The 27,498-nt window shown below is 56.3% G+C and overlaps 2 protein-coding genes and 1 long non-coding RNA gene across 3 annotated transcripts in view; 1 reads left to right on the forward strand and 2 right to left on the reverse strand.

Moving 5' to 3' along the window:
• Positions 1-8,625: 8,625 nt before the first annotated feature.
• Positions 8,626-15,863, reverse strand: STARD10 (StAR related lipid transfer domain containing 10). Its single transcript, XM_053971676.1, has 6 exons — positions 15,600-15,863; positions 11,484-11,631; positions 11,163-11,266; positions 10,873-10,990; positions 10,056-10,108; positions 8,626-9,981 (listed from the first exon to the last, which is right to left on the reverse strand). The coding sequence occupies exons 1-6, from the start codon at positions 15,780-15,782 to the stop codon at positions 9,754-9,756; spliced, it is 834 nt and encodes a 277-aa protein (XP_053827651.1). The 5' UTR covers positions 15,783-15,863; the 3' UTR covers positions 8,626-9,753.
• Positions 15,864-19,391: 3,528 nt separating this feature from the next.
• The window catches only part of CLPB (ClpB family mitochondrial disaggregase), a 74,017-nt gene continuing 65,910 nt past the window's right edge, over positions 19,392-27,498 (forward strand). The window contains exons 1-2 of the mRNA XM_053971735.1: positions 19,392-20,095; positions 20,962-21,013. Coding sequence (XP_053827710.1) covers positions 19,420-20,095; positions 20,962-21,013 — 728 coding nt within the window. The 5' untranslated portion in view covers positions 19,392-19,419. The remainder of the gene's footprint in view (positions 20,096-20,961; positions 21,014-27,498) is intronic.
• Positions 20,808-21,454, reverse strand: LOC128804180 (uncharacterized). The gene is made up of 2 exons (XR_008435960.1): positions 21,182-21,454; positions 20,808-20,979 (listed from the first exon to the last, which is right to left on the reverse strand). It is a non-coding gene; the product is annotated as an uncharacterized LOC128804180 (long non-coding RNA).

Consider the following 27,498-nt stretch of genomic DNA (forward strand, 5'->3'; position numbering starts at 1 on the left):
CAGCTCCCCTGGTTTACAGCAGCAAGCCAGGATGGAGTTACATGGACAGTTGGATCCAGAAGGCTGTCCCCTCTCCTGGGCTGTCCCTATCACAGCCAGTGGCAGGGTGTTGTCGCTGGAGCCCCCAACCCAAACCACATTAAACCCCTCCTCACAGACTACATGTGCACCATGGCATTACTCCAGAGCCCTATCCCTGGCATTGCTCTGGCATGGCACCACACTCTGGAGTGCTGGCAGAGCACCTGTGCAGCACCCTTGGTGCACACACCTAGCAAAGTTCCCTTGTGGCATCGAGAGCTTGGGACATGGGGCTCACTTGGTGTCTCAGCTCCTGCAGCAGAACATCCATCCCACGCCATAGCTGTTGGCAGGGCAAATCCCTGCCTCATTATACCAACGAGCAGCAGATGGGATACCCTGCCCTTCCCACCCACCAGCATCATGGTCTTGGCAGGCTCCAGGCAGGAGGCAGATCCCATCATGCCAGCACACACAGCACTGCTAGTGACCCTGGCACCATCTTATTTTGTGTTTGCTGGAGGTTTTTCTAGACCTGCTAAGGAGCCAGAGGATTTCCTGGAGCCGTAAATAGGCCAGTCTGATCTGCCATCAGAGTCACATTTTCTGTGACTTAGGCAGGTCCCTCAGCAGCACTTGAGGTTTCGGTGCAAAGTGCACAGCTGAGCAAGGCTCGTCCTCAACCTGGCACTAACTGGACACTGCCGAGCCTGAGACACTATGGGGTCCCCACAGCCAATGACCCCTACACCTTGAGACACCAGCATCTCAGTGGTGCTGCTGGGATGTGGCCACAGTGCCACTTCCCTGGCACTTCCTGGTACAGTTTGGTTTTGCTTCGGGCTCCAAGGACCAAGGAAGGAGCAACAGGGACCCAGGGCTGACTGACCCCTGTGGCTCCTTGCTGGCAGCACCAGAAAAATCAGCACCCAGGACCTTCCCACTGGTCCCAGCAATCCCAACCAGCACCACAAAATCCCTGAATCAGAATAAAATTCTCTCTCCCACCTCCACACCTAGAATGCCCTTGTCTATTACTGAAAATAGATAAGTAATGGTGCTGGGTGACATTGCTGTCACCACATCCCAGTGACACCAGCGCAGGCAGGCTCAACCCCAATTGGGCACTGGCTCTGGAGAAGCAGAGAGAAACACAGTGACACCAGTATGGGGCTCCCACAAATGTCCCCTGTCCTGGCTAGAGCAAAGGAGTCACCACCACTGTCACCCACTGACACCAGTGCCAACATCCCCGGTGCTGTGCCAGGACATTGATGCAATGGTGGGACAGACCCATCAGGAAGGGACAGCTGCACCAGCACTCACCAGTGTCACTGCCCCAGCACTATCTGGGGTGGCTGAGGGCCCTCCTTGCTACTCACTGCGGACAGGGATGGGGACAAAACTCCAATGAGGGAAGTGCAGTGTCCCCGGTGTGCCAGGCTGGCAGCTCCCCGTTGCTGTTGGGCCCTTTGCCCTCACCAAGTAAATAATTCATCAGGCCTTTTCTAGGTTCCCTCCTTCTATCATTAATCATTTAACCTCTGTGCTAAACAAGATGAGGATATTCCAGAAGCAAAACCAAGACAGGGAGATGCCGTAACCCAGCAGGCTGCTGGGGATCGGGGGGTAACCCCGGCTGTGGCCCCTGCCAAGGACAAATCCTCCCAGTGCTGACCCACTGCATTCCTCCCCGGGATTAGGCAACACCACAGGGGCTGTTTTGTAAGATACTTAAAGGCTGGACAAATGGTGTGAGGAGGGAATGGCAAGGGCTGCCAGCACCCTGGCACTGTGGCTGGTGCTCTGGGGGGATAAGTCAGGATGCCAAAATACATGAGGACCAGACCCCTCAGCCCCATCCCAAACCCACACAGCCCTCACTCTCCCAGTGCTGGGGATGAAGGGTCTGGGGATGCCTGGTGCTGGTCCCTTTTATCTGGACCAAGAGGCTTAGCAAGCCCCTCTATCCCCAAACTTGGGTGTTAGCTGCTTTTCTGAGGGCTCCTGCAGCTACCCCAGCCCACTTCAGATGCCCTCAATTCAACAGAGCATTTGGGATGCACCTCTTCCCCCAGCAGAGCTGAGCATTGTAACCCAGGGAGGAGCCCCCCATGATGCAGGAGTGTGCCCACCCTTCTCCCACTGCATCCCACCACTCTCTCAGGGCCATGGGACTCCCAGCCCTCAGGTAGGGCACTAATGAGGGCTGGGCTTGTTCAATTAAGGAGCTGTGTATGCCAGGGAAACTGTGGGCTCTGACTGGAAGTGACAGGTGAGCATACTATACTCCCTTCACTGGCTCCAGCTTCCCCTGGGTAATCAGTTACGCCTAATGACATGCCAGGGATCGAGTAGTGTGACCAGGGTCATCAGGATGTCACTGACAGAGCTGCACTCACCACCCAAGCACCCAATAAAAGTGGTGGCCATCCCACAGGTCTTCCCTACGTGTCCCTTCGATGGCACCCAGAATAGTGGCCATGAGCCAGGAAAATCCAGCACAGGAGCACTGTTGGGTGTCTGGCACCCACTTGATTGATCTAGTTCCCATTGCAATTCCTCCTCTAATGTAGGCAAACCCTGCCTGCACCCCACATTCCCCTTCCCCAGGTCTGTGGGCTCATTAATCAAGGAAAGCTAATTACCAGCACACGGTCCCTCGGCTCAGCAGGAGGAGATGACCAGCCTGCCTGTGGTTCAGCTGGCGCAGTGGAGGTTTGCCAAGGGGTCTCTGCCTGCCCCAGTACTTCCTCAAACGCCACCTCAGCAATGGGAACTTTCCGGAAAGCCGAGCAGAGTTTTGAGCTAGGATGTGGTGCAATAGCCACCCCAGGCCCCACCAGAACTGTGAGACCTCAGTGTGGTGATGTACTGACCACAGCCGCCATGAGGGACAAGAAGGCCGGATCTTGAGGCGGTGTGAGCCCTGGGTGACAGAAGGACCGGGCAGGGCTTTCAGCAGGAGAAGAAGGAAGAGCCAGGCAGGGTGATCTCTGGGAAATGAGAGCTCAGCAGTACTGCAGCAGGAACCTGGTACCAAGGACAGGGCGTATTGGGGCAGCAGGACAAGCTGAGCTCTGGCCACTGGACTGAAGGGGACACGCAGGCAGGTGGCTGCCATGTCGCACCACCCCAGGACCCCTGTGGATTCCCAGAGAGGGCAGTAAGCTGTTACCCACCAGGGTTCCTGTGGGCTGAGGGAACAAAGCTGAGTGGTGGAAGGACCTGTGGGAACAGGGCTGGCCACCAGTGGGAAGGGGGGTTCTTCAGCCACCAAGCTCCAGCAGCACCGGGCAATCAGTCTCACACCACAGCAATTTTTACCTTTTCCTGCCTAAATTAAGGAGAGATCCTCAGACAAGGGGCCACGGCCAGCCAGAATGAGGCCAATGTCACCAGTGTTCCTGCTGGATCCAGGGAGTGAATGTGATGTCTCCAACAGACCTCCTAGGGCTACCACAGATTCTCCATTCAGCTGGGAATTGAAAACACCACATCCTCACCCCGAAACTGCCCAAGCAGAATCCTCAGCAAGCAGTGATTACCCCAAAGCAAACAAAGGGTGCCGGGACAGCACCCAGAACTCCACAGATCCCTTCCCACCCAAACCTTCCACACTCCACCTCAGTGGGTGCCCATCTGCTCAGCAGCACCCAAGGTCTTTCCTGGGAGGGTGAGGCTTTTTCATTTTCAAGATCTTCTCAGCCAAAGAAATTGCAAATGATATTCAAACCCCTCAGGTGCTGTTCAGGGATCAAGTTCAAGCTTGCGGAATCACAATCCAGAGCCTCCTCCCTCTGCCATGAGTTGCCATTTCCAGGTGGTTCATGTGAAGAAGCCAGAGGGTGCTCAGCCCCCTTCTCAGGGGCCTGAGGGCTCACACACACACCAGGGTGTGTCCCTACATGAGAACTGACCGAGGCTGGCTCTCTGTGCAGATGGAGGGTGTGCATAGATGTGGAAGGTGGGCAGTGATGAGGTGGGTGAGAAGTTAGGGACAAGGGGGCAGGAAAACTGAGAGTTCCTCATTTCCTTAAGGTCCCACCTGCATTCCCCTTCCCCCATGGGGAAGGTAAAACATATCCCAGGCTGTGGCACCAACAAACAGATGAGTTTGCATCAGCAAACAGAATGTTGCTGCCTGCCTCACAAATTTAGCCAGAAAAGGGGCAAATGCAGCCAGAAATGAGCAAATTCAGTCAAAAAAAAGTGGTAAATCCAACTAGAAATGGGGAAATACAGGCAGAAAAGGGGTAAATACATCTGGCAATACTGTTGCTACCCACTGAGTTTCACTGGAATGCTCTCAGCTCCTGACACACTTTATGGAAGCTGCCAGCAAACTAGGTCAGGAAGCCAACCCCCCCCCCACGTGCACAACCACCCCAGAGGAGGTCCAATGTCCCAGGGTCTGGTGATGCTGGGGGGTGAGGAGGGGGGGGCGCTGTGGCAACAGCCTGGCTGCAGAGGATGAGTCCCTGATGGGTCCCCTGGGAAGCATGGCACCTCCTTCCTCCATGAGAAATCAGCCCCATCACCCAACATCCAGCACTAAAACCATGCAGGTCCCTGTTTCACTTTCCTGTAAGTGGGAAGTGAAAGAGGGGTGACCCCTCCAGCTATGGATGGGGTGTACCCTTTTCCAGCCCTGATGCCCTCCCACCTCCTCTTCATGCTCATTGCGGTGCAACTCTAGCCCATGCACAGGCTCTGTCCCCAACAGCAGGGTCACACCATACCAGGGCCACCCCCCTGGATTCCCCTGGCCACTACAGCACCGCAGATAAGCAAAGCCAGGAGATGCTGCAGCAGGGACAGAAGTACTGGGACCACCAACAATGTGCATCCACCCCCTCTTTGCAAAAGACTTTCTACACAGCCGGGCTCTCCCTCACCTGTAGATTTGAGGGACTCATCTGCAAATCATCCCCAAGCATCAAACCCCCCACAGCCACAGAGTCCTGCCACAGGAGCTGCATCATTCCCTGCATGGGGGAGCATAACTCCCTGACTCCCACAAGACACCCCCAAAATCTCAAGGGCTCACTTTGCTCTGAGGCTAAGTTCTGGCAGCAAACACATCCTCAATATTGCTCTAAATATCCTTATCCCTGATGTCCTGGCTGTGGCCCATAACACATCCCCCGTAGCTGCTGGAGCACGCCAGAATAGCCACTGACCCCTAGCACTCAGCTCTGTGCCTGCAAAAATTGGCTTTTGGAGTTGAACCCACAAATTAAAATTGCTGTCCCTGCAATGGTGCTAGACCTAGGAACCCCCCGTGCAGGTGCAGCCCATGGGCACCCCAAACACCAACCCGATAGCCCCAGCAGTGTGAAGGTGTCCATGGACTCAGCTTGCCATTACTGGAGGACAAAGCAACCATCATCCCAGTTCCAGCTGCACAGCACTGGTAAAGCTCCAGGCTTTGCCAGACAGACTGGGAAGCAGCGAGGAAGAGGAAAGCAAGGGAAGCCCACTACCAGCATCACCTGGTATCTGGGTGCTATTGGTGGTGGTTAGTGTGACACAGGCACAGCTGCAGCTGACGCTGTTTTTTGGCCATGAACAGGGACATGCCAGATCCCCAGCAGAAAACAAATCTTCCAGCTGGGTCCTCAGGGTCCCTTTACCCAGCTTCACCCCTGGCATCGGCAGCACAACCACGCAGTATCCCCCAACATGTCACTCACCCGAACCAGGCAATAGGACCCCTGCAGTGGCACAGGAATGAGGGCAATCAGCAATGCCAGGGCTCTCTGGAGACTGGGACTGAGCTGGGTTATACCGGGGTTGAGCTGGGGTCTGCTTAGGGGACCTGCGATATACTGGAAGTGAACTGGGAAGGCTGGGGTTAAGCTGAGATGTGCTGGTATTGAGCTGGGAAGTGTTGGGGTGAATTGGAATATACTGTGGAGGAGCTGGGATGTGCTGGGGGGAGCTGGGGAATACTGGGATTAAACTGGGATGAACTGGGTTTGAGCTGGGATGTGCTGAGGTGAACTGGGGTATAGTGAGATTCAGTGGGGGTACACTGGGAATGAGTTAGGGTCTGCTTGGGGCAGCTGAGGGCCACCTGGGGAGTACCAGGGTTCAACTGGAGTGTACTGGGGTTGAGCTGGGATTGAACTCGGGTGTGCTGGAGGTAAACTGGAGTCAGCTGGGAGTGAACTGGGGTTTCCTGGGAGGAAGCTGGAGCATACTGGAATTGAACCAGGGTTGAGCAGGGATATACTGAGATTGCAGTGGGGTGTTCTGGGGGTGACCTGGAGCATATTGCGGTCGAGCTAAGGTGTGCTGAGAGTGAGCTGGGGCATACTAGAATTTGGCTCGGGAGTACCGGGGCTGAGCTGGGGTATACTGGGGTTAATCCACGGCATGAGTACCCCAATCAGGGGGAAGCACACCACTGTTGCAGCTGAGCCGGGGAACAACAATCCATACTCCCCGCACCGCCCCAACAGTTCCCAGTATCCCCAGTGCCGCCCCCTCCCCCCCATCCCCCCCCCCCCCGCTGCACCGTGTGCCCAGGGACCCACAGAAACACGTGGAAGGAAACACGACTTCCCCCAGGAGAGAAACCGCGCTGAGGAGTTAGAGTGCCCCCCCTCCCCCACCCCCCGCTCGCGCTGGGGTTGCCCCTCCAGCCCCCCTGGAACACGCAGTACCTCTGTCTGGTGGCAGCGGTGGCTCCCAGAGGATGCCGGGGCGCTTCCCGGGGCAGGGGCACTCAGGGCCCCCCTTGCCAGGCCCAGGCTTGTTCCTGCAAGGAGCTTTGGCTGCCTCGTGGAAACAGGATTCAAGGGGAAGGCTGCCAGGACTTTCCCCAAAAAAATAATGAATTGGTTGTGTGGGGGGTTCTTGCCTCCCCACACAATTCCCAAGGTCTTAGTAGGGGGTAAGAAGGAGAGTGGGAGGGCTTGGGGACGCAGAGGGGATGTGGGGTGTCCATGGCCAGCCCTCACAGCTGCCCAGCCTGGGACAATGGTCCTTTCATCCCGGCGCTCTAGGACTGGGACACGCTGGCTGCCTGCTCCGGGGTGGGAAGGCCCCCATGCTCGGCCCCTCGCCCACGCGAGGCCATGGGCAGGAGGGGCCACGACTCAGCCCCACAGTCCTAACTGTGGTGCTCAGTGGGGCTCAGCCAGGGGGCCAGTGTGAAATATCCTAAAAAGCTCCTTTACTGCCTGCATCCCACCTACTCCTGGAATTCCCGCTCCCCCAGTCCACCACATCCCCTCGCTACCTACCCCACTCCCCAGAACCATCATATCCCCCATGTTATCCTATCCTGCTCCCCAGAACCATCACATGCTCCTGCTCTCCTATCCTGGATGCTCGGATCCATCTCGGGGGGGGATACCCTCCCAGAGCCTTTGGCAGAGGGTGCTATGGCCTTACCCCATTTGGGGGGGGGGGTCATACAACAAAGTGCTGTCTGAGACCCCAGGGGCCAGCGACAATGCCCGAGCCTGATCCCTGAAGGGTTGAAGCCTTGTAGTCCTTCCCAGCAGCATTTCAGGGATGACTCGTGTCAGTATCTGAGGATGTCCCCAGCACAGCCCTTAGACCGCTACCCCCTCCATATATCGTACCTGCACCCCAGCTCTTCTCAACCCCTCTGGCACCAGACATGTGCCAGAGCATATTCCACTTCCCTTTGGAGCCATCTTCTCTCTCTGGTACTGCAACTCTGGGTCTCCAGCTGTACCACCCAGAGCTGACAGACCTAAACCCTCCCCATAAGGGGCTTTACCCCATCACCTGCCCTGCTACGTGTCCCCCTGGCTCCAGAGCCGCTGCAGTGTGTCCTATATCCAGTTCAGCTCCATTTTCAACCTGCCAGGCAGGTGGTGGCCGAGTTCCTTTTTAATTGGCTTCTATTTTTAGTTGTGATCAGTGCAGGAGGGTGGCAGGAGGGTGGAGGGTGTGGGGGGTGGAAATTAACAGAAGAAATGGGAAACAAGTCTCTAGTGCCCACCATAGCCCCACAGGTGACAGAGATACAGGCACAGAGAATGGCACATGCTGGACAACGCCACCCACCAAGACCTTGCTAGAGCGCAGAGAAGGGCTGGGGCCTGCTGAGGTGTTGGGGTGCCACAGCAGGAGGAGGGCAGAAGTGGGGTACACAAGCAGCTTTGCCCCTGGGTGCACCCCTGAAGGAGACAAGAGTCCCAGGGCTCCACAAAGGGCCCACAATCCCTGGGAGTGTCAGCTCTGTTCCCCAGTATTCTCTTCCTGGAGAAGCCAGGATGTATCCCCCCAGAGTGCCCACAAAGTTCAGTCCCCCATGTCTCCTCTCCCAGAGGAGGTTTTGAGGGAAATGTACTGGCAGTACTGGCTTGGCTGGGGCTGTGGGAAAACCAACTACAGGGGCATGTAGCCTCATGCCTAATTAGTGCCCAGTGCAAATTCATTTTAGGGGTTTCTCTGTCACCCTCTGGTGGCACCACCACCACCCAGAACACCCCTGGAGGTGACTGTCCCACAACCTCTCAGGGTCCCACCAGCACCCAACATGAGCAGGGACCCCTTGCCTGAGTGCACTTATAGGGACAGGGATGGTTCCCAAAGGACCAAGGTGGGACAGAGGCTGAGTCCCTCCCATGCCAGATTTAATTATTTTATTCCTAAATAATCTGCTCTGGTACAAGGTACAAAATCTCCCATGTCCCTGGGCACCCCCAGAAAAGGAGGGGGCAGGAGCATGGCCAAAGACCAGCTCCCAAACCCCCAGTCAAGGCCTCAAATTCCAGTGGAGGAAGGGTTCAGGCACCCAGCTTGGAAAGGGTCCCCATCCTAGAAAGGCAGGGGAGAGGACAGGAGCCTTCAGAGACTCACAGAACACCTGGAGGTGCCAGGAGCGCCCCCCAAGTCCTCTCAATGTGCCTGAAGATGCTGGGAGCCCCCAGAGACACTGGGCACACCTGGAGGTGTGAACTTACCCCAAAGCCTCCCCCAAACAAACCTGAAGATGCTGAGAGCCCATAAGACCCACCCCCCAGCATGAATCGAGATCCCAGGAGCCCCCAAAACATCCACCACAGCGCATCTGGAGGTACCATGAGCCCCTCAACACATCCCATGTGCCTGAAAGTAAGACCCCTGCTGGAGGTGCCAGGAGCCTAGAAGCTTCCCCTCTACATGCTTGGAGATGCCAAAAATCCCCAAAGGCCCTCCTTCCCAGCACACCAGGAGGTGCCAGGAGCCCCCCAAAAACCCCTCTGCATGCCCAGAGGTGCAGGCAGGTGCCCAAGCACCCCCTAGGGGTCTGCTGGGGGTGGGGATCCCATGGGATAAAGGCAGTTCTGTTGGATCATAACAGAAATGGAGGAGCAAGGATGGGGGGCAGAGGGGGAGCTCATTGGAAGGGTCTCCAGGGCTGAAGAGCAGGCACAGGGCCCCCCTTTTCCTCTGCCCCCCCAAAAGCTGAAGGTCACTTTGGGTTTGCCACAGGGAAAACACTGGTGTCCCACAAGGGGTAAGTGACCAGACAACCCCCAACTTCTCACCCTGGGGGACCCACTATGTCCCTGCTGTCCCCAGACAGGGGTACAACAATGGGAGGGTCCCCCTGAACCCAAAATGGGGGTACATATGTACAGGTGTGTGAGATAGAGACACAAACCATGTTGGAAGTGGGGGGATAGGGAGAGGAGCCCCCAGGGGGGGTGTCATGTCAGGCTGTCCTAGCCAGGGGAACAAGGAGAGGAACTCCCAGGGGAATCAGGTCAGGCTGTCCTCGTCACTGCCCTCGCCACGGTCCTCCTTGCTCTCGGCCAAGGAGCTCTCATCAATGTTTTCCAGGGAATCTGCATGCTGGAGGGAGAGCTCAGAGAGTGCCAGGGCTGGGAGTCGGCTCTGCTCCGGGAACAGCCAGGGCTTGAAGTGAGGGTCATGCTTCTGCTTCCACTCAGGGTACTTGAGGCATGCCTTGTACATCTTCTTCATTGCCTGGCAGGAAGAGTGAGATGGGCACAGAGACCCCTTACCCTCACACCAGCCCCACCCCCATGCCGCAAACTCACCTTGGGGGCCAGGAACTGGGAGGATTTGTTCACCACCCACTTTGGTAAAGAACCTGGAGAGAAGCGAGGGGTGGCTGGGAGTGGGACCCCCAGCATCCCCCAAGTGCCTAAAAACCAGGACCCCCACAGCATTCTCAATGGGCACATGTGGCTAAAGAGAGGGAACAGGGTTCGATCCATACTGCTCTCTGCTCTTGCAGAGGTCAAAACCAGTGATTTCAGCATTTTGGGTCCCTCTTCAACTCCCAAAAATGAAAGATTTCAAGAGAACAGATCCAAGATGTTTCCTCCTGACATTGCTCCATGCTCCATGTCTGGCTCTGACTGCATTCCAAGATGCTACTGCTGATGCACCCTTCCAAGCCCACCTTGAGCATATCCACAGGTCCTCCTGAACCCACCGCGAGTCCCCCTGAGCTCAACCTGAGACTTCTTGAAGCCCTACTGACCCTGCCCTGAAATCCCAGAGCCCCAAAAGAATCCCCACTGAGCCACCGCCAGCCCAACCTGAGCTCCCACTGAGCCCCCATTAAGTCCAAGTGAGTGCCTATTCAGCCTTCCCTTAGCCCACCCTGAGCCCCCACTGAGCCCCCCAAGCTACTCTTGAGCCCTCACTGAGCCCAAAGTCCCCATTAAGCCCCAATAGAGGCCACCCTGAACTCCCAATGAGCCTACACTGAGAACCTATGAGACCCCGCACTAAACCCCCCTGAGTTCCATAAGGACCCCACTGGGCCCCCCCAAGCACACACTGACATGAGGGAAGGACTTGAGGGTGCTAAGCCCCAGGGCACAGATCTGGGGGTCCCTCTCTCACCTTTGGGGTCCACCTGTGCCAGGTAGGTGATGATGCAGCTCTTGGCTCCTGTCCCCTCGATCAGGTAGCCTGTCTGAATGGAGACAGCCCGCACCATGTCCTTGCGAGGGGGATACTTCTGTGGTGGGGAACAAGGAGGGAACATGAGTCAGTGTCAGGGCAGGTGGGGTACAGCAGGCACCAGCCACAAGCAGGGCTGTCACGACCCCGTCAACTCTCCTACCTATCTCCCCAAGCTCTGAGTGAGCCCCAGCCCCAGCCCAGCACCACAGGACCCCTGCTAAACTCACAGGATGCTTGACAGAGTAGTTCATGATGATGTAGTCAGAGCCCATGGGCAGCCAGGAGCGGAGTGTGACCACGTCGCGGTTCTTCAGGGGCTTGGGACACCTCCCTAGGGACAACACCGGGTGGGATGTTCCAGAGTGAGACAAGCACCTTCAAGAATGGGGTCCCCTTCTCGAAATCCCCCCAAACTGGTATACAGGCTCCTCCCTTCAATGCCAGACACCATGGATCCCCCAGATGCCAAACCCAGGGGTGAAGTGGTAGCAGCCCTGGGATTCAGCCCTCCCCCAGGACAGCCCAGATCCCCCTGGCCCCCTCCTCACAGGCGTAGTAGCCCACATCGGAGTTGGCCGTCAGCCTCCCGATGTCAAAGGTCTCGATGACATTGGTGTCCCACTTCTTGCGGTACTCGATGTCATGGAGCACGTCGTACAGCGTCTCCGCCGGCACGTCCCTGCACTCCATCCTGCACTGCAAGGCAGGGGGCATGAGAGACCTACCAGGGGCCCCCAGGGTGGGAGAGTGGCCATGGGGGACTCCTGGGCAGGTCACCTGTTGGGATCCCCAATAGGATGGCAGTGGGGACCTCGTGGTGGGAGGATGACCATTGGGACCCCCAGGTAGGAAGGTGGCTGTGAGGAACTCATAAGAGGACAGCACTGGGGACCCTCAGGCAGGAGGGGGCAGTGGAGGCAGTGTGAGAGTGTCTGTGGGGACCCCTAGGAGAGAAGGAGGCCATGGGGACCCCCAAGTGGGAAGGCAGCTGTGGGAAGCCCCAGCAAGTGGGGGGGAGCTGTCTCCTCTCAGATGTTTATTAAAAAAAAAAAAAAATCAATGCAACCTCCTCCAAGAAGGCCTGGATCCCAACCAGCAGCTCAGTTTGCCACCCAGAGCCACCCTGTAGTACAGGCATGCAGGGCCTCAAGGCAGTGTGGAGCTGAATCCTGGGTACTAGAGGATGCTGTTTCCCACTTGTCCCCCCCATCACTGTAGATGTGCTCCCTGCAAAGTGGCATCCCTGCACAGGGAAGCCAAGAGAAGCCAGTATGCAGGGCTGTGCCTGGTGCCTTGGGACAACATGGATCACACAGAAGGGATTGGGGGAGTGCAGAGTGGGGAGCTGCTCTGTAACTACGACAGCCAGATCCAGGGAAGGCAAAGAGACAAGGAGAATGGAGAAGGTGAGGGCATCCCCTGTAGCAGGGATGCCATCTGCCAAGGTCAAGGGTGCTGGAGCCAAGTGTGAGGCAGGGAGACCAGCCAGCAGCTTGTCCCGGGGAATGCCACCAGCTCCTGTTTATCCCCAGGGATGGCATCAGCTCCTCTGGACCCCCAGACCCTGCAGTTCAGGATTTAGGGCTGGCCCTGTCATCCCAGCATGCGGTACTAGAGACCCTCCCAGCCCTGGGAAGGAGCACAGAAGCAACCAGAAATGGGGCACAGCCTCACATGGCCCCTTGGTGGGACACAGCCATGGAGCCTGTTCCCCCACAGCACTCATCCTCAATCCCATCTTTGCCCCACAGAGCCCAGCCCCACCCTCACAGTGCTCATTCTCAACCCCACAGATCCATCCCTGCCCCATGGAGTCTGCCCTCAACCCCACAGTGCTTATCCTCAATCTCAGAGACCCATCCTTGTTCCACAGAGCCCACTCCAGCTCCTCCATTCACCCGAAAACTTGTCTGGGAACACCCACCGCTGCAGGGCAGTTTTGGGATAGCCTTCCTGGATGACTTTCTTGAAGAATTCCTGCTCCCACGTGCACCCAGGCCAGCCCAGCACCATGCTCAGGTGCATTATTCCCAGAGCAGCAAGGCTGGTCAAGCCAGTAGTGCAGGACCTGCCCTGCAGGTGACTTGCATCCTGGGGGAGTGCCAGGGGAGTCGCAGCAGGAGAGGGGATGGTGCCACCTGGGAAGCACCTGGAAACGCACACCCAACCCTGAGTCAATATTGACTAATGGGGTGAGGAGGAGGAGGAAGAGGAGGTGGAGGAGAAAGAGATGAAGTACCCAGGGCTGGGGTTATGCTATGCCTGAGGGAACATAGAATGGGTGCCAGACTGTGGGACAGGAGCAGATGCAAAGGGGAGATCCACCACCCCTGCCTGGGGGAGTGGTGAGGGCTGCAGCCACCAAGGGGGTCCCCAAGGTCATCCTCACTGGCAGCTTCACCAACACCCCAGATCCTTCTGCTGCATCCTACAGGATGGCTCCTGGCCATCCTCTGGGAGCAGCCCATTTAGAGGGGAAACTATCATCCCTGGGAGATCTCAGATGCCCAGGTAGCAACCCACTGCCCCACTGGGTAGGATGGGGTGTCTTGGCTGGGTTCCCCCAACCCATAGCCAGTCCCAAGGACACCAAATGTCCCACTGAGAAATCAGCCATGGCACCAGCTTGTTCCCAGACTCCAGAAAACGGGTTAGACGGGAGCTGCATCCCTAATGGAGGGGGGCGGGGAGGAGGGAAGTGGCAGCCTCAAAGCAGGGCGAGACCTTCAGGTTCCACTTAATTAGGCAAGGAATCCAGGAGGAATTTAGGGGGAAACCAGCTCTTGGGAAACTGCAGAGAATCCCCAGCACCCACGAAGAGACCCCCAGCATGAGGGGCAAACCCCTGGGCTGCACCTTGCTGTGCCACGTCAGCAATGCCACATGTGTCCATCCCTTCAGTGGAATGCTCCCAGCAGGAGCATTTCATCCTGGGTGGGATGGTGGACCTGGGTGCTGCTGGGGGCCACGGGGTGGGGACAAGGACTGTTACCCTACAGGGTCTCCAATACCTAGTGACACACACGTGGAATCAACACATGAACACCAAGCAGGACCTTTCCAAACAGGATTTGTCCAAGAGGGCGTGGAAAGAGGCATGACCTGGCTCAGGGACCCCTGCAGGCAAAAGACAGCTCCAGGTGCTGTGGTGGGAACAGCTGTGCCAGGACATCCTGGAGTGGGCTGGGTCCCTGCCATGCCAACGTGGCACACTGGGATTGTGGGACAGGGAGGGGACGCACCCAAGTGCCACCTCAGTCCGGGGGAAGTTTTGGGATGCAACCCCCAAGACCAAACAGCAGGGCTAGGCGACATGAGCTTGGGGTGGGGGGAGGTTGGGATGCACTGTCACACAGAGCCATGCCCATGCCATCATGCCTGGACGCCACAGTGATGGACATTCCGCATCCCACCCACCATGGGTCCCCACCTCTGTGGGGATGGGGTAGGCTGCAAGTGGCACCAGTGACTCCCTACACCCCAGAGACCACCATCCCCTCTCCCAGAGTTCACTGATGCCACCAGGGCACAATGGGGACCTGTTCCTAGGTCACAGCAGCCCAAACTCCCCCAACATGCTACAGTGGAAACAACCCAGTGGTTCCATGGCAGGAGCTGGGCATAGCCACTGCCAGTGCCCCAGGGATATGTTTCCCCAGCAGTGCTGGTGCCAACTGCTCAGCTGCTCAGAGTAGTGTGTGAGCAGGCCGCGTCGTCACTGCTGCCGCCACCACCACCCGGGCTCGACACCACGACAAGGGTGATGCCACCCACTATACCAGGAGAGCATGACGGAGGTGCCAGCAGAGACAGGGACACCAGCCAGAGACTCCAGTGTAACCCCTATACTGTTCCCGTCTCAAGTTGTCTCTTGGAATCCCGGTGTCCCCACTTTGCCAGAGGTAAGAGCCAGAATAAGCGTGCACCTGCCTGTGCCAGCACACTGGCACCAAGAGAGAAGGGACCCACAGGGAATACAGTGGGGACATAGGGAGCTCTGGGCAAAGGGGACAACCCCAATGATAGCAGGCCAGTGGCTGCAGGCTCCAAGGAGTCCCCAAGCGTATCCCTGGTGTGCAGCAAGCATGGGAGGTGCATTCCCAATGGGTGAAGTGGGGAGAAGCAGCACGCAGGACCCATGGCCCCACATGCGCTGGGGGTTCCTGTTTGTCCCTGGCTGAGCCCCTAGTCCCCCCTGCACAACCCTCAGGGGTGCCTACTTGTCCCTGGCTCAGCCCTGGAGTTGTGTTTGTCTTGGGGTCCCCAGACTGCCCATTTGTCCTGGTGTGCCAGTTAACCCCACCTGTCCTGGGGTCCCTGCTGGCCACCGGGGGCCAGTTCGGCCAAGTCCCCACTCGCCCCAAGGTGCTGCATCACTTGAGGGACCCCACTATTCCCTGAGATTCCCTGGGTGGTGATTAAACCCTCAAGTTCCCACTCACTGTGGGGTCCCCACTCCCTCCCCCCAAGCCCAAGGTGCAGCATCGCCCCAGGATCCCTCCTGCCTCCAGGTCCCCCGCGGCGTCCCCGCGCCCCCACCCTTGTCGCTGGGTACCCCTGTCCACGAGGGATGCCGGGGCGGGGTGTCACCGTGGATTGGGGGTGCCCAGGGTGGATGGGGATGTCTCACTGTGTACCAGGGTGTGCTGGGCGGGAGATCTCACCTTGATCTTGTGGAGGGCGCGCTCGGGCTCCAGCAGCTGCACCCAGACCCCCACCCCGCCCTTGCTGTAGGTGAGGCTCCAGCCGCGCTCTGACTCGCACTGCGCCCGGAACGCCCCGAAGTCCCGGTCGTCAGGGATCTGCACGCTGTCGCGACTCGACATGCCGCCGTCGTGACCTGACATGGCCCCGGAACGCCCCCACCCCGCCGGTGCCGGTGCCGCGGGAGGCGCCAGCCCCTACGGCGGCATTGCGGGGCGCGGGGCGCGATGGGACCGGGAGAGGCGGGCCCGGGGCGGGGCCGGGGCTGGAAGCACCGAGGGGCGGGATCAGGGGGAGACCTAGGGGAAAACTAGGGGGGACCGGGAATACTGGGAGGGAGGAGTTGGGGGGATCTCGGGGGGGCGCTACCGGGAGAAGCAGCGGGGAGGAGCTGGGGGAAAACTGGAACTTCGAAGCTGAAACCGGGAAGACCAGGCGGGAACCGGGAGCACTGGGAGGAAGGGCAGCCTGTTGGAGAAGGAAGCAGTCCGAATTGGCGGGATACCAGGAGCAGCTGGAGGACACAGGTGCACAGAGTTGTGGCACTTGCAGGGACACCTGCACTGTGCGCCAGGGAAGGTTTAGGTTGGATATTGGGAAAATTTCTTCACTGAAAGGATTGTCCAGCCCTGGCACTGGTGGAATCCCCGTCTCCGGAGGGGTTTAAAAAAACAAGATGTGACACGTGAGGACATGGGCTAGTAGTGGCCATGGCAGTACAGGGGGAGTGGTTGGACTCAATGGTCTCAGCGAGCTTTTCCAACCCAAATGATTCCATTATTCCAGTTGGGGTAGGAGGGGACACAAGTGCAGGACAGAGACCCTCAGCCTCTCTCCACGCTGCAGGTCACCCTGATGTGACACTGTCAGCTGTGAGCCCATGCCCTGTACCCATGCAGCACATAACCATTATCCATCCTTTGTGCCAGTGCTGGGCCTTGCCATGGCATCCCCATGGTACCATGGCCAGGAGCAGGTGGGCATGCTGCCATTGGCAGTGCTAACTAGGATGTTATATTTGGAAAAGCTCAGGCTCTGGCTCCCATCCAGCTCTGAAAATGCTGCTGGCTCAGGATTTCTTTCTTTCCACTTGGGAGCACCGAGGAACCCTCTTCCAGCTCCCATGAATAACTGTGTAAATTATGAAAGAGCATGTACCTAGACTGGCAAAGCAAAGACTGTCTCAGCAGCAGGGATGTGGGACCAAGCTCCTTATCCAGGATGAGGCCTTTCCAGGGATGCAATAGCCAGAGGGATAGGAGAGCACAGGATGTCCCCATGCTCAGCACCTGTGAGGAGACAGGGGCCTGGCATCACAGGGCTCACCATGCCACACCACTGCTCACAGCATCCTCACCTGGGACAAGGAGCCAAGGGAATCTCTGGCATCCTATCCCACTGGAAGTATGCACACAACTCTGTGCACCTGTGTCCTCCAGCTGCTCCTGGTATCCCGCCAATTCGGACTGCTTCCTTCTCCAACAGGCTGCCCTTCCTCCCAGTGCTCCCGGTTCCTGCCTGGTCTTCCCGGTTTCAGCTTCGACGTTCCAGTTTTCCCCCAGCTCCTCCCCGCTGCTTCTCCCGGTAGCCCCCCCCTCGCCCCCCCGAGATCCCCCCAACTCCTCCCTCCCAGTGTTCCCGGTCCCCCCTAGTTTTCCCCTAGGTCTCCCCCTGATCCCGCCCCTCGGTGCTTCCCGCCTGGGAAATGGGATCCACAGTGGATGGCTGGGGATAGGATGCTGTGGCTGGTGCAGGGGGACCCTCTCCCCTCATCCTTCTCTCCCTGCCCTTTCTGGCAGCTCTGCTGTGAAAGCCGGGGCTGTTCCCACCCTGTCTCCAGGGAAGCAGAAAGATGAAAGCCATCACACTAGAGCCCCTCCCAGCCCCCAGCAGTCCTGGCGCTGGAAGATGGAGCACCCACATTCCCAGCCAGTCCAGCCACGTGGCACCACATGCCATTCCTACACAGATGGCATGGGAGTCATAGGCTAGAGAGGACAGGCTGGGGGGATGGGGTATCTGGGCTGGAGGAGCTGGGGAAACTGTGCTGGGGAACTGAGGGAAGTGGGCTGCTGCAGCAGAGGGAAGTGGGGGAGCCGGGCTAGAGAAGCTGTTGAGCTGAGCTGGAGAGCATGGTGGGAGGAGCTGGGGAGCTGGAGAGACTGGGCTGGGTACCTGGGGGAACTGGGCTATTAGAGCTGGAAGAACTGGACTGAGCAAGGGGAGCAAGCAGTCAGTCTGGGGGAGCTGGGCTGGGGAACGGGAAGCACTGGGCTGATCTCGAGCTGGAAGAACTAGGCTGGGGAGCTACAAGCACTGGACTAATGGAATTGGGAAACTGGGAGCACTGAGCTGATGAAGCTGGGCAAGCTGGGCTGGGGAAGTGGGAGAACTGAGCTGATGGAGCTAGGGGACATGGACTGGGGAACTGGGAGCACTGGGCTTTCTGTAACAACTCCCAGTCCTGCTGGCCCCAGTCTGGGTGCAGAAATGCCCATTTCTGACACCTTCCCCCACATTCCTGGTTCTTTCCCAGCTCCCCAGGTCCCAATCCTAATTCCTGCTCCACCATCCTGCATCTGCCAGCAGTGTGTGGAGCTAAATCCAGAAATCAGTAATTCAGGCAATAAGACCAAGTCTTCTTAAAAAAATTATTTTTTTAAATAAAATCCCTAAAATGCATCTTTTTAGCAGCTCTGTTTAATCCAGGAGTTTGTGGGACCCTGTGGAAGTGCTGGAGTGATGGTGGGATGGAAAATTGGGCAAACAGCTGCTGGGATAATAGGGGGAAATGGAGGGAATTGGGGTGAAACAGGAGGAAATTGGTGGAATGAGAATTGCTGGTGGCAAATCCTGGGGTGGGAAAGGGCTATGGGCAACTTTGGAGGACAGCATGCCTACACACCTGCACTCACACAAACATGCATGCTTATGTATGTGCCTACTCTGAGGCCAGCCTGCAGCAGATGCCTAGGATTCATACTACCACATGTGCAAGCCCTGCCTGGGGGTACAGGTGCTGTACACGTGTGTGCACAGGTGCACGGGAGATGTGTACACAGGAGAGCATGTGTGTGTGCAGGTGTGCACAAGTTCCTGTCTGCATATGTGTGGCATTGCATGCGTGCATGTAGAAATACCCCTGTGTGCGCGAGTGCACGCATGTTTGTGTGCACCCCTGTGCGCGAATAAACGTGTGTGCATGTGAGTACACGTGTGTGCTCATGTATGTCCACGCATGTGTGAGTGCAGGTGTGTCTATGTGTGTGGTGTGTGTTTGGTGTGTGGGGTCTGTGCAGTGCGTGTGCAGTGTTTGGGGTGTGTGTTTGTGTGTGGGGTGTATGGTATTTGTTTGGGGTGTGTGCGGGGTGTGTGTGGTGTTTGATATGCGTGCACGTGTACGTCCGCCCGTGCACGCCCGCGCGCGCGACCCCTCTGCTTAACACAGGCGCGCGGCCGGGCGCGCCGCGTCCCCCCCACCCCCCCCACCCCGTGCTGCGCCCCCTGCCGGAGTCCGCCAGCCACTTCCCTGCATGTCCCGCAGCCGACGCTGGTTTCCCGGCATGTCCCGGGAAGGCCGCGCCGCGGCGCCTCCTGGGGGTTGTAGTCCGTCGGGACGGAACAGCGCGCCGCGGGGCGCGGTGGGGACTATACCTCCCGGCATGCCTTGCGCGCCCCTTCATCAAGCTCCGCCGGCCGGCAGCCGCCATCTTGGTCCACCGGCCTCAGCGACGGGGGGGGGTAAGGTGCGAGCGGCGCAGCGGGAGGAGCGAGGAAATTATGCTGGCGTTTCTGGCGTTCTTCCCGCTACCACAGGGGCTGGCGCGGCTCCTCCGAGCGCGGCCATGGTGGTCGCCGTCACGTGCGACCTACGGGACTGCGGCGGCGGTTGTGGCTGAGGGGGCCGGGGCCGCCCGACTGCGGCTGCTCCCGGTATTGGCCCCCAGGGGGCGCCGTGGGCTCGCGCCGACGCCGAGAGCGAGGCTGTCATGGCGGATCGCTGCCTGCAGGGGGCGACAGAGGGGCCTGGGGGGGGAACCCCTAGTAGGGAGGCCGGTCCCCGGGGACTCACCGCCAGCTATTCCGCCAGGCCCCACTTTACCAACGGGGTCAGGCCCAAGGGGCTCTCCCTTAGTTAATGGGCCAGGCCTAAAGGGCACCTTCACAGCGGAGAGGCCAGGGCTGCCTGTTCCAGGCCTGGCCCCACTGCAGACCCCCCGGCGACTTGCCACCGGCCTGGCCAGCACAGGCTGCATGGTGCCAGCAACATCGTCCAGCCTTATGGCATCCCTCAGAGAGCCGACGCCATGGCCCTCAGGTGCAGAGCAGCACTGCTGTCATGCGGGAGACCCAGGCAGGCGTCAGAGTGGAGCTGGGAGCTGCTCCCCGGGAGCAGGGCTGCCTGCCCTCGTCGCTGCGCTGGCTTACTGCTACCTGCAGGACCACCTGTCCAAGGGTGACTATCGCTGCTGGGGCCGGCCCCAGGGCGGGAGGAGTGGGATGCAGTACAGAGAGTCTTGTGCCCTTTGGGAGGGGATGTGGGGTCCCTCCTTGGGGATGGAACCTGTCTGCTGGCTGTAACCTGGGAAACTCTCTAGGGAAGGAGTAATCCTTAACGCTTTAGTGCATAAAGGGCTCCAGGAGAGCTAGAGAGAGACTTTGGACATGGGTCTGGAGAGACAGGATAAAGGGCAATGGTTTCCCACTGACTGGCTTCTTCTAATCCTGAGGGCTGGCTTAGATGGAATATTGGGAAGAAATTCTTGCCTGGGAGGTTTGGTGAGGCCCTGACACAGGTTCCCCAGAGAAGCTGTGGCTGCCCTGTCCCTTGAAAATGTTCATGGACAAGGCTGGGAGCAATGTAGTCTGGTAGAAAGAGTCCCGTCTCATGGCAGAGAAGTGGAATGAGATAAGCTTTTAGGTCCCTCCCAACCCAACCCATCGCTTATCCCATCTCCAAGAGCTGGGTGCTGCTCTTCCCTTCTCTAGCCAGGGGGTGTCATTCTGACTCTTTGGTAGGAACCCTTCTGTGGTGTCTGGAAACCTCTAGCTGAGGTTGACACCTTGGGATGACAGTGTCCACTGCCTTGGGATACCTGCTGCATCCTGTAGCACCCTGTTCTCAGGGGGTGTGATGGGGGACTGGAGTCAATCACCAAGACAGCGAGGAGTTTTTAGGTAACCTGCTCGCAGGAATAGGCTCTTGCTCACTGGGGTGGGCAGTGAGAGCTCTAAGCAGCAGCAGCCCCTGCACATTCCAGGTTAGGATGTCCATATGTGTTCTCCATGCTAACTCCCTCCTTCCTTCTTTCTGCATTTCAGAAGATGCTCTTCTGGAAGCTGCAAGGATTAACAACATTTCAGAAGTCAACAGGTGAGCAGGGTTCTGAGACATGAGAGCAGTGTGCTGAGGGCTGGGAGGGCAGGAAGACCCTGTGAGCACATGGGGAAGGAAGGGGTTGGCTGCTCCCAGCCCCCATGTGGTGCTCCCCTCACCCTCTCAGATCCAGAGTAGGTGGGGAGAGATAGGGAGCACCCTTACTTGTTGAGTAGGAGGTGGATCGCAGATCCTTGTGCTGAGAGAGGACAGTGTGAGGCCATACCGTGCAGATGTGAATGTACCCCTGTGAGCAACACACTGCAGAGGCTCATCTCTTGGGGTCTGTCTCTGAACAAACAGCCCTTGTGGGTTCCTCAACCTGAGCCAGGAGTTCTCCAGGGGCCTTTTGTCCCACAAGGAGCAGAGAACAGAGCTCCACCCAGCCAAGGAAGTCAGGGAAGTGAGTGGTTGGGTGACCAAAGGTATAGCTGTTAGGAAGTGGAACATCTCCAGAGCTCCTGTCCCATGGCAACAGGCTTTTTGTCATAGTTGGCTGTGCCCGCCTTGTTGGGGTTGGTGCCATGGCACCTTTAAGGTGCATCTGGCAGCATTACATTCCCTGAGGTGGTAACAAGGGGCCAGTTTCTCAGGCTCAGCATGTGACTAGTCCCCAGGAGGCATGTTCTTCTGCAGCCAAACCTCCAGGGAGGGACTCAAAGGTTCCCAGGATGGTTTGTGAGCAGCAGTGCCATGTAATTGACCAATTGCTCCAGCCAGTGCTGGGGACAAGCTCTGGGACTGTGGGAGGAAAGCAAGTCTCCCATAAAGTGGGAAGAGAAGTGTGAGAACCTTGGAGCTGCTTCTTGAACAGATCCTGGCACACCTACCTGGTCTGTCTCTTAATGCCAGGGGTCTCCCAGGTCCCAGGTGCTGCCCTCAGCCAATATAGAATTCAGACTTTTTGGCAGTCTGGCAGCTTGTGTAGGATGGGAAGAGACATTGCTGCTCTCCTGTGTACACCACAAAAGTGTTTCCATCTCTGGCTGAGATGTCCCACCCAGCAGAGGCACCTGGGGAGGTAGGAGCTGCCATCTCTGTGTAGAAGCAAAGGGAAGAGAAAGATGGGTGAGGAAGAGGAGAGGGAGAGCCCTCTTGGCCTGCAGCCAGAGGATGTTCCAGTTTCCAGGATCTTGGATGAAGCACCTGGCTCTGCTGCACCCCAGGGCTGAGATCTGGCCTAGATCAAGGGCCAAAGAGGATATTGGTGTGCAGCTAATTGGCACATGTGTTCTGCTTGTAATTGCAGGAAGCTGCTGTTTAGGGATGTCTGAGTGATTTGTGAGCCTGGTCAGGCAAGAGGGATGCTCTGTGCAAGAGATCAGCAAGAGGGATGCTCTGTGCTCCAGCTAGTCATGGTAGGGCTGGTGGCTGTACACCATCCTGCTGGGCTGCATGTCTGCAGCTTCTCCCTTTGTTTCCGTGCTCTGTCACAGAATTATTTGGGTTGGAAAAGCCCTCTGAGATCATTGAGTCCAACCATTCCCCTGGCACTGCCAAACTCACCACTAAACTGTGTCTCCAAGTGCCACATCTATATGTCTGTTAAATCCCTCCGAGGACAGTGGCTCCACCACTGCCCTGAGCAGCCTGTGTCAGGGCTTGATGACCTTTTCTATTAAGAAATTTTCCCAAACATCCAACCTAAACCTCCCACACAACTTGAGGCTGTTTTGTCTCATACAGTCATTTGCTACCTGTGAGAATAGCCTGACCCCCACCTGGCTACACCTTCCTTTCAGAGAGTTGTACAGAGTGAAAAGGTTCCCCCGAGCCTCCTTTTCTCCAGGCTGTCCCCCCAGCTCCCTGAGCCACTCCTCATCAGCCCCTTTGGTCCAGACCCTTCAGCAGCTTCACTGTCCTTCTCTGGACCCACTCCAGCACCTCAAAGTCTTTCTGGTCATGAGGAGCCTAGCGCTGCACACAGGATTTGAGGTACCTAATCCGTGCCCAGTACAAGGGAACGAGGATCTGCCTTAGGCTTGCTGGCCACACTGTAGCTGATACAACTCAGGGTACCATTTGCATTCTTGCTCACTTGGGCACACCTGGCTTATGTTCAGCCGCTGTCAATCAGAGCCCCCAGGGCCTTTCCTGCTGTGCACTTTTCAGCCACTCTGCTCTCAGTTTGTATATCTGCACAGGGTTGTGGTGACCCAGGTGAAGGACCCAGCACTTGACCTTATTGAACCTCATACAGTGGCCTCAACCCATCGAGCCAGCCTGTCCAGATCCCTCTGCAAAGGCTCTCCAGAGCTTTCCTTCCCATCCTGTTCCCTGTGGGGCTGGCATCCCTCTCGCTGTTTGAAGCTTTGTGCCTAACTCTGTTTGGCACATGTTTTTTGCTTGTGCGAAAAGCATGAATGGTGAAAACTACTGACTTGCCCTGCTGCAGGCAGTTTCAGCCTCAAACATGATGAAGAGACTGGGGCATCCCTCATACAAGGAAAGGCTGAGGGAGATGGGGCTGTTCAGCCTCAAGAAGAGATGACTTGGGAGGGGAACGGATCTTTTCTGTAAGTGCCTGCAGGGAGGTTGTTAGAGGATTGACCAGGTTCTGCTCAATAGGTCCCAGCAATGGGACAAGAGGCATCAGGAAAAACTGGTGCACAGGAAGTTCTTTCTCAATATGAGAAAGAACTTTGTACTGTAAGTGTGACAGAGCACTGGAACAGCCTGCCCAGAGAGCCTGTGGAATCATCTTCCTTAGGGATATTCAAACCCTGCTTGGGCACAATCCTTTGCAGCCTGCTCTGGGTGAATCTGCTTAAGGAGAAGGTAGGACAAGGTGATCTTCAGAAGTTGCTTCCCACCTCAACCACTCTCTGATTCCATGAATCTCTTTACAATAAGCTTCTATAGCCCAAGATTGCCAGACCTACTGCGGAGCTGACAGAGGAGACAGAAACTGTCTTGCCTTCAATCCTCTCTCTATCTGCAAGGGGTAAAGTCCAAATTGAGCTTTGATGGGGCGGGAGTGTGACAATCCAGCTGGGCAGCCATCCATGGAACATTACCTGTCCTCCTGCCACACTCCTGTCCCCTGCCTGCGCTGTCCCCTGGGGTGTCAGGAGAGGGGAGGCTGTGCTGGTATTTCTTATGCAGCGTCAAGCTTGTTTGAAGTGGGGTGCTGACCTTTTCCAAGTGCCTTCAGCTGACAGCTGGTCTTGGCCCTCTGCACATGAAAACATCAGAATACAGTTACTAGGAAATACAATCTTAGTCTAAAATGTGGAAAATGGCTGTGTGAGAGAGAGTGGGAGGTACCAAGAAGATCATGCGATCCCACCTCCAGTACTGATTCTAGCTCTGGGGCCCTCATCATGAAAAGGCTGTGGAGCAGCTGGAGTGAGCCCAGAGGAGGCCATGGAGGTGCTCTGTTCTGGAGACAGGCTGGGAGAGCCTGGGGTGTTTACCTGAAGAAGAGAAGGCTCCTGAGAGACCTTGAAGCCCCTGCCAGTGCCTAAAGGGGCTCCATGACAGCTGAAGAGGGACTCCAAGAGCATGGAGTGACAGGGCAAGGGGGGGTGGCTTCATACTGATGGAGGGCAGAGTTAGATGAGATATTGGGAAGAAATTCTTCCCTATGAGGGTTGTGAGTCCCTGGCACAGGCTGGCCAGAGAAACTGTGGCTGCCCCGTCCCTAGAAGTGATCAAGGCCAGGTTGGATGGGTCTTGGAGCAACCAGGACAAGTGGAAGGTGTCCCTTCCCATGGCAGAGGGGGTTAGAACTAGCGGAACTTTAAGGTTTCTCCCAACCCAAATCATTCCATTATTCTGTGATTATTCCAAGCAGTGATTTTTAACTCTGAAAAGGAACAGGCTTTTCAGGCATAGCAGACAGACCTCACTGGAATACATGTTTGTACTGCTGCGGGAAGAAAGCATATCCACAGGCTGAATACAGCCCCTCTGCTGTGGGCTTGCCTCTACCATCTCTGGCTCCTCTGAACTTCCAGCCAAGTTTTCTCATCTCTAACCACTTGTTGAATGCAGGGAACCAGGCTGAATTCTTCACTGAGCTGAAAGAACATGCTAACTTCTGAGAGCATCCTCTTTGGAGCATGTGGCAAACTAGTTCTTCCCTCCAAGCCCTTCATGCTGTTAGTCAGTACAAAATATAATACCTAATTGGTGTAGATACTTTAATTTCCCTCAGCCTCAGTTGTTCTGTGCATTTGGAGGGAAAGCAAGAAGCAAAGGCATAAAAAAATGCCCATCTCATTCCCACTTGTGTTGATATTCAGTATTAATATAGATTCTTTGTGTTCCAACTTTGTTTCTTAGTAAGCCACCCCAAAAGCACAGGCTTTCAGCAGTTTTCTCACCAGATAACCATGATGGAGCAGTGTTTTCCTCAGCCCTGTGCAGCTGTGACTCATGGAGACACACAGCATGTGTCAGATGGCTGTTAACAGTCTCATTCCTAACAGCAAGCAGCCACTCATATCTGTGTGGTAATGAGATCTGGAGCTGACCAGGTGCTCTCCTGCTCTCACCGGGATCCAGACGGACGTGGCAGTGGGGCAGAAGGCTCCATGTCAGTTGCTTCAGCTGAGTCTGCTCTCTCCAAGCTGATTTTTAAGTGGAGGAGATGCAGAAACAGCTAAGTCAATCTTGATTGTCCCAAACAGTGATCTCCATTTTCAAGCAGCACCACTCATCTTGGCTCTGACTCATCACAGTTCTGCCTCCTCCAGACTGTACTTGTCTCTTCTCCCTTGTTTGTAAGCAGCACAGCTCATTGAGCAAAATTTCCCCCATCCCTGCCCCTGGAAGTGTTCAAGGCCAGGTTGGACAGGGCTTGGAGCGACTGGTCTAGTGGAAGGTGTTCCTGCCCATCAGAGGGAGTAGAAACAAGATGAGCTTTAAGGTCTCTCCTAGGTGTAACTCTTTCAATTCTCTCCAGTTTGGGGGGTGGACTGGGGGTACAGTCCCCCAGTCTTTTGTTTGCTTCCTGGCTCAAGTGTTTGTTACAAGAATTCAGAGACTGGGTTAAAAATCCCTCTGCAGTGTGTCAGGCTTTGCTTACCTGGAACATCAGATCACTGAAAGGCACTGTGTGGAGGAGATGGGTCTTTATGGGAGCCGGTATCCCATGTTGTACCTGTTGAAGCATCTTCTCTCACAGAATAGTTGTGAGTGTCCTGACTAAGGCTCAAGGAATGTCTGAATGCTTTGTAGGGTGGGCAGAAGAGTCATGTCATTGGCTCCTGGCCGCTAGCCATCAGGTACCTTATCTGTGTCCTGAACAGCTGTGACACATCTTCAGCAGTGATAGTGAGAGCAGGTTGGAGACAGGATTGGGAGATGATTTATAATTATATTTATTTCCATTGCTCCATGTTTATATGATGTTGAGCCTGCATTTGTCTGTGTGTATCTGAGTTACAAACACCTAGGGTTTTTAGGATAAAAAGACATTCATCATGTAAATGTCCCCTTTAATATTTTCTCCTAAATGACCAAATTTTCCAGGACTGTGTTTCAGTGAAAGTTTTGTTACTGGTTATTGAGTTTGAATTGGCCTGTGGCTGCAGGAATTCAGAGCAGATACAATAGCCCAGATTTCTTCATGTTGGCAATGAAGTATTGGGAGAGACTTATGTGTGCTGTGCTTTCCTGTTCTAGATGGCTGGAAAACTGCCCTTTTTGATCTGCTTCTTGGTGTATTTTGGCTTCCCAGGATTGTTTGAGTTTGCACACTGAGTCACAGAGCAGTGTCTCTGCAGTCGGCACCAAGCCAACCATGGGAGACAGGAGATCTCGTGCTTCTTTCCGAAATAGCTTTAAAGCCCATAAATCTGAGATCCCTCTCTCTGGAAGCAGACACCAACACACCTGGATGCGTGGGAGCTTCTGTACATCTGGAATATGCCTGGGTTAATTCTAGTTAGTGGAGATGTTTGTCAGCAGAGCTGAGTGCAGGAGAGCCTCCTGAGCAGTTCTGGGTTTGGAGGAGAAGCAGTCCAACAACATGGATGTGGCCTGTACAACCAGGGGAGCAATTATTCCACTTTCCTCACCGCTCAGGAGTTAAGGGACACCTTGGAAGATGTCAGGTAGCAAGTTAAAAACATGTTGAGTGCTTGCTTACACAGCACATAAACTGTAAATGTTGGTGGATGTGAGGGAGTCTGACACTTGAGTTCAGACCTGCGCAGAGTAAGTCGAGCCACCTCCAGTAGAACACTTGCCACCTCCAGTAGAAATGGATTGTCAGAAGTGCATTATGCTCAAATTCTTCTGCAAACAATGATGACTCATTTCCCATTTACACTGCTGGCCTCTGCCAGAGCAGGCTGGCAGGCTGGTAGGGCATTTTTCTGGCACACAGCTCAGCTGTTGCATTGGGGTGGCAAAATTGGGGCTACTTCATGTAAGGTTTCACATTCTCTTCCAAACCTGGTGATGCCAACTGTCAAATCACAGAAGGATTTGGGTTGGAGGGGACTTTGAAGCTCATCCAGTTCCAGCCCCCT

Source organism: Vidua macroura, chromosome 2 (genome assembly GCF_024509145.1).
Source record: "Vidua macroura isolate BioBank_ID:100142 chromosome 2, ASM2450914v1, whole genome shotgun sequence".
NCBI lineage: Eukaryota > Metazoa > Chordata > Aves > Passeriformes > Viduidae > Vidua > Vidua macroura.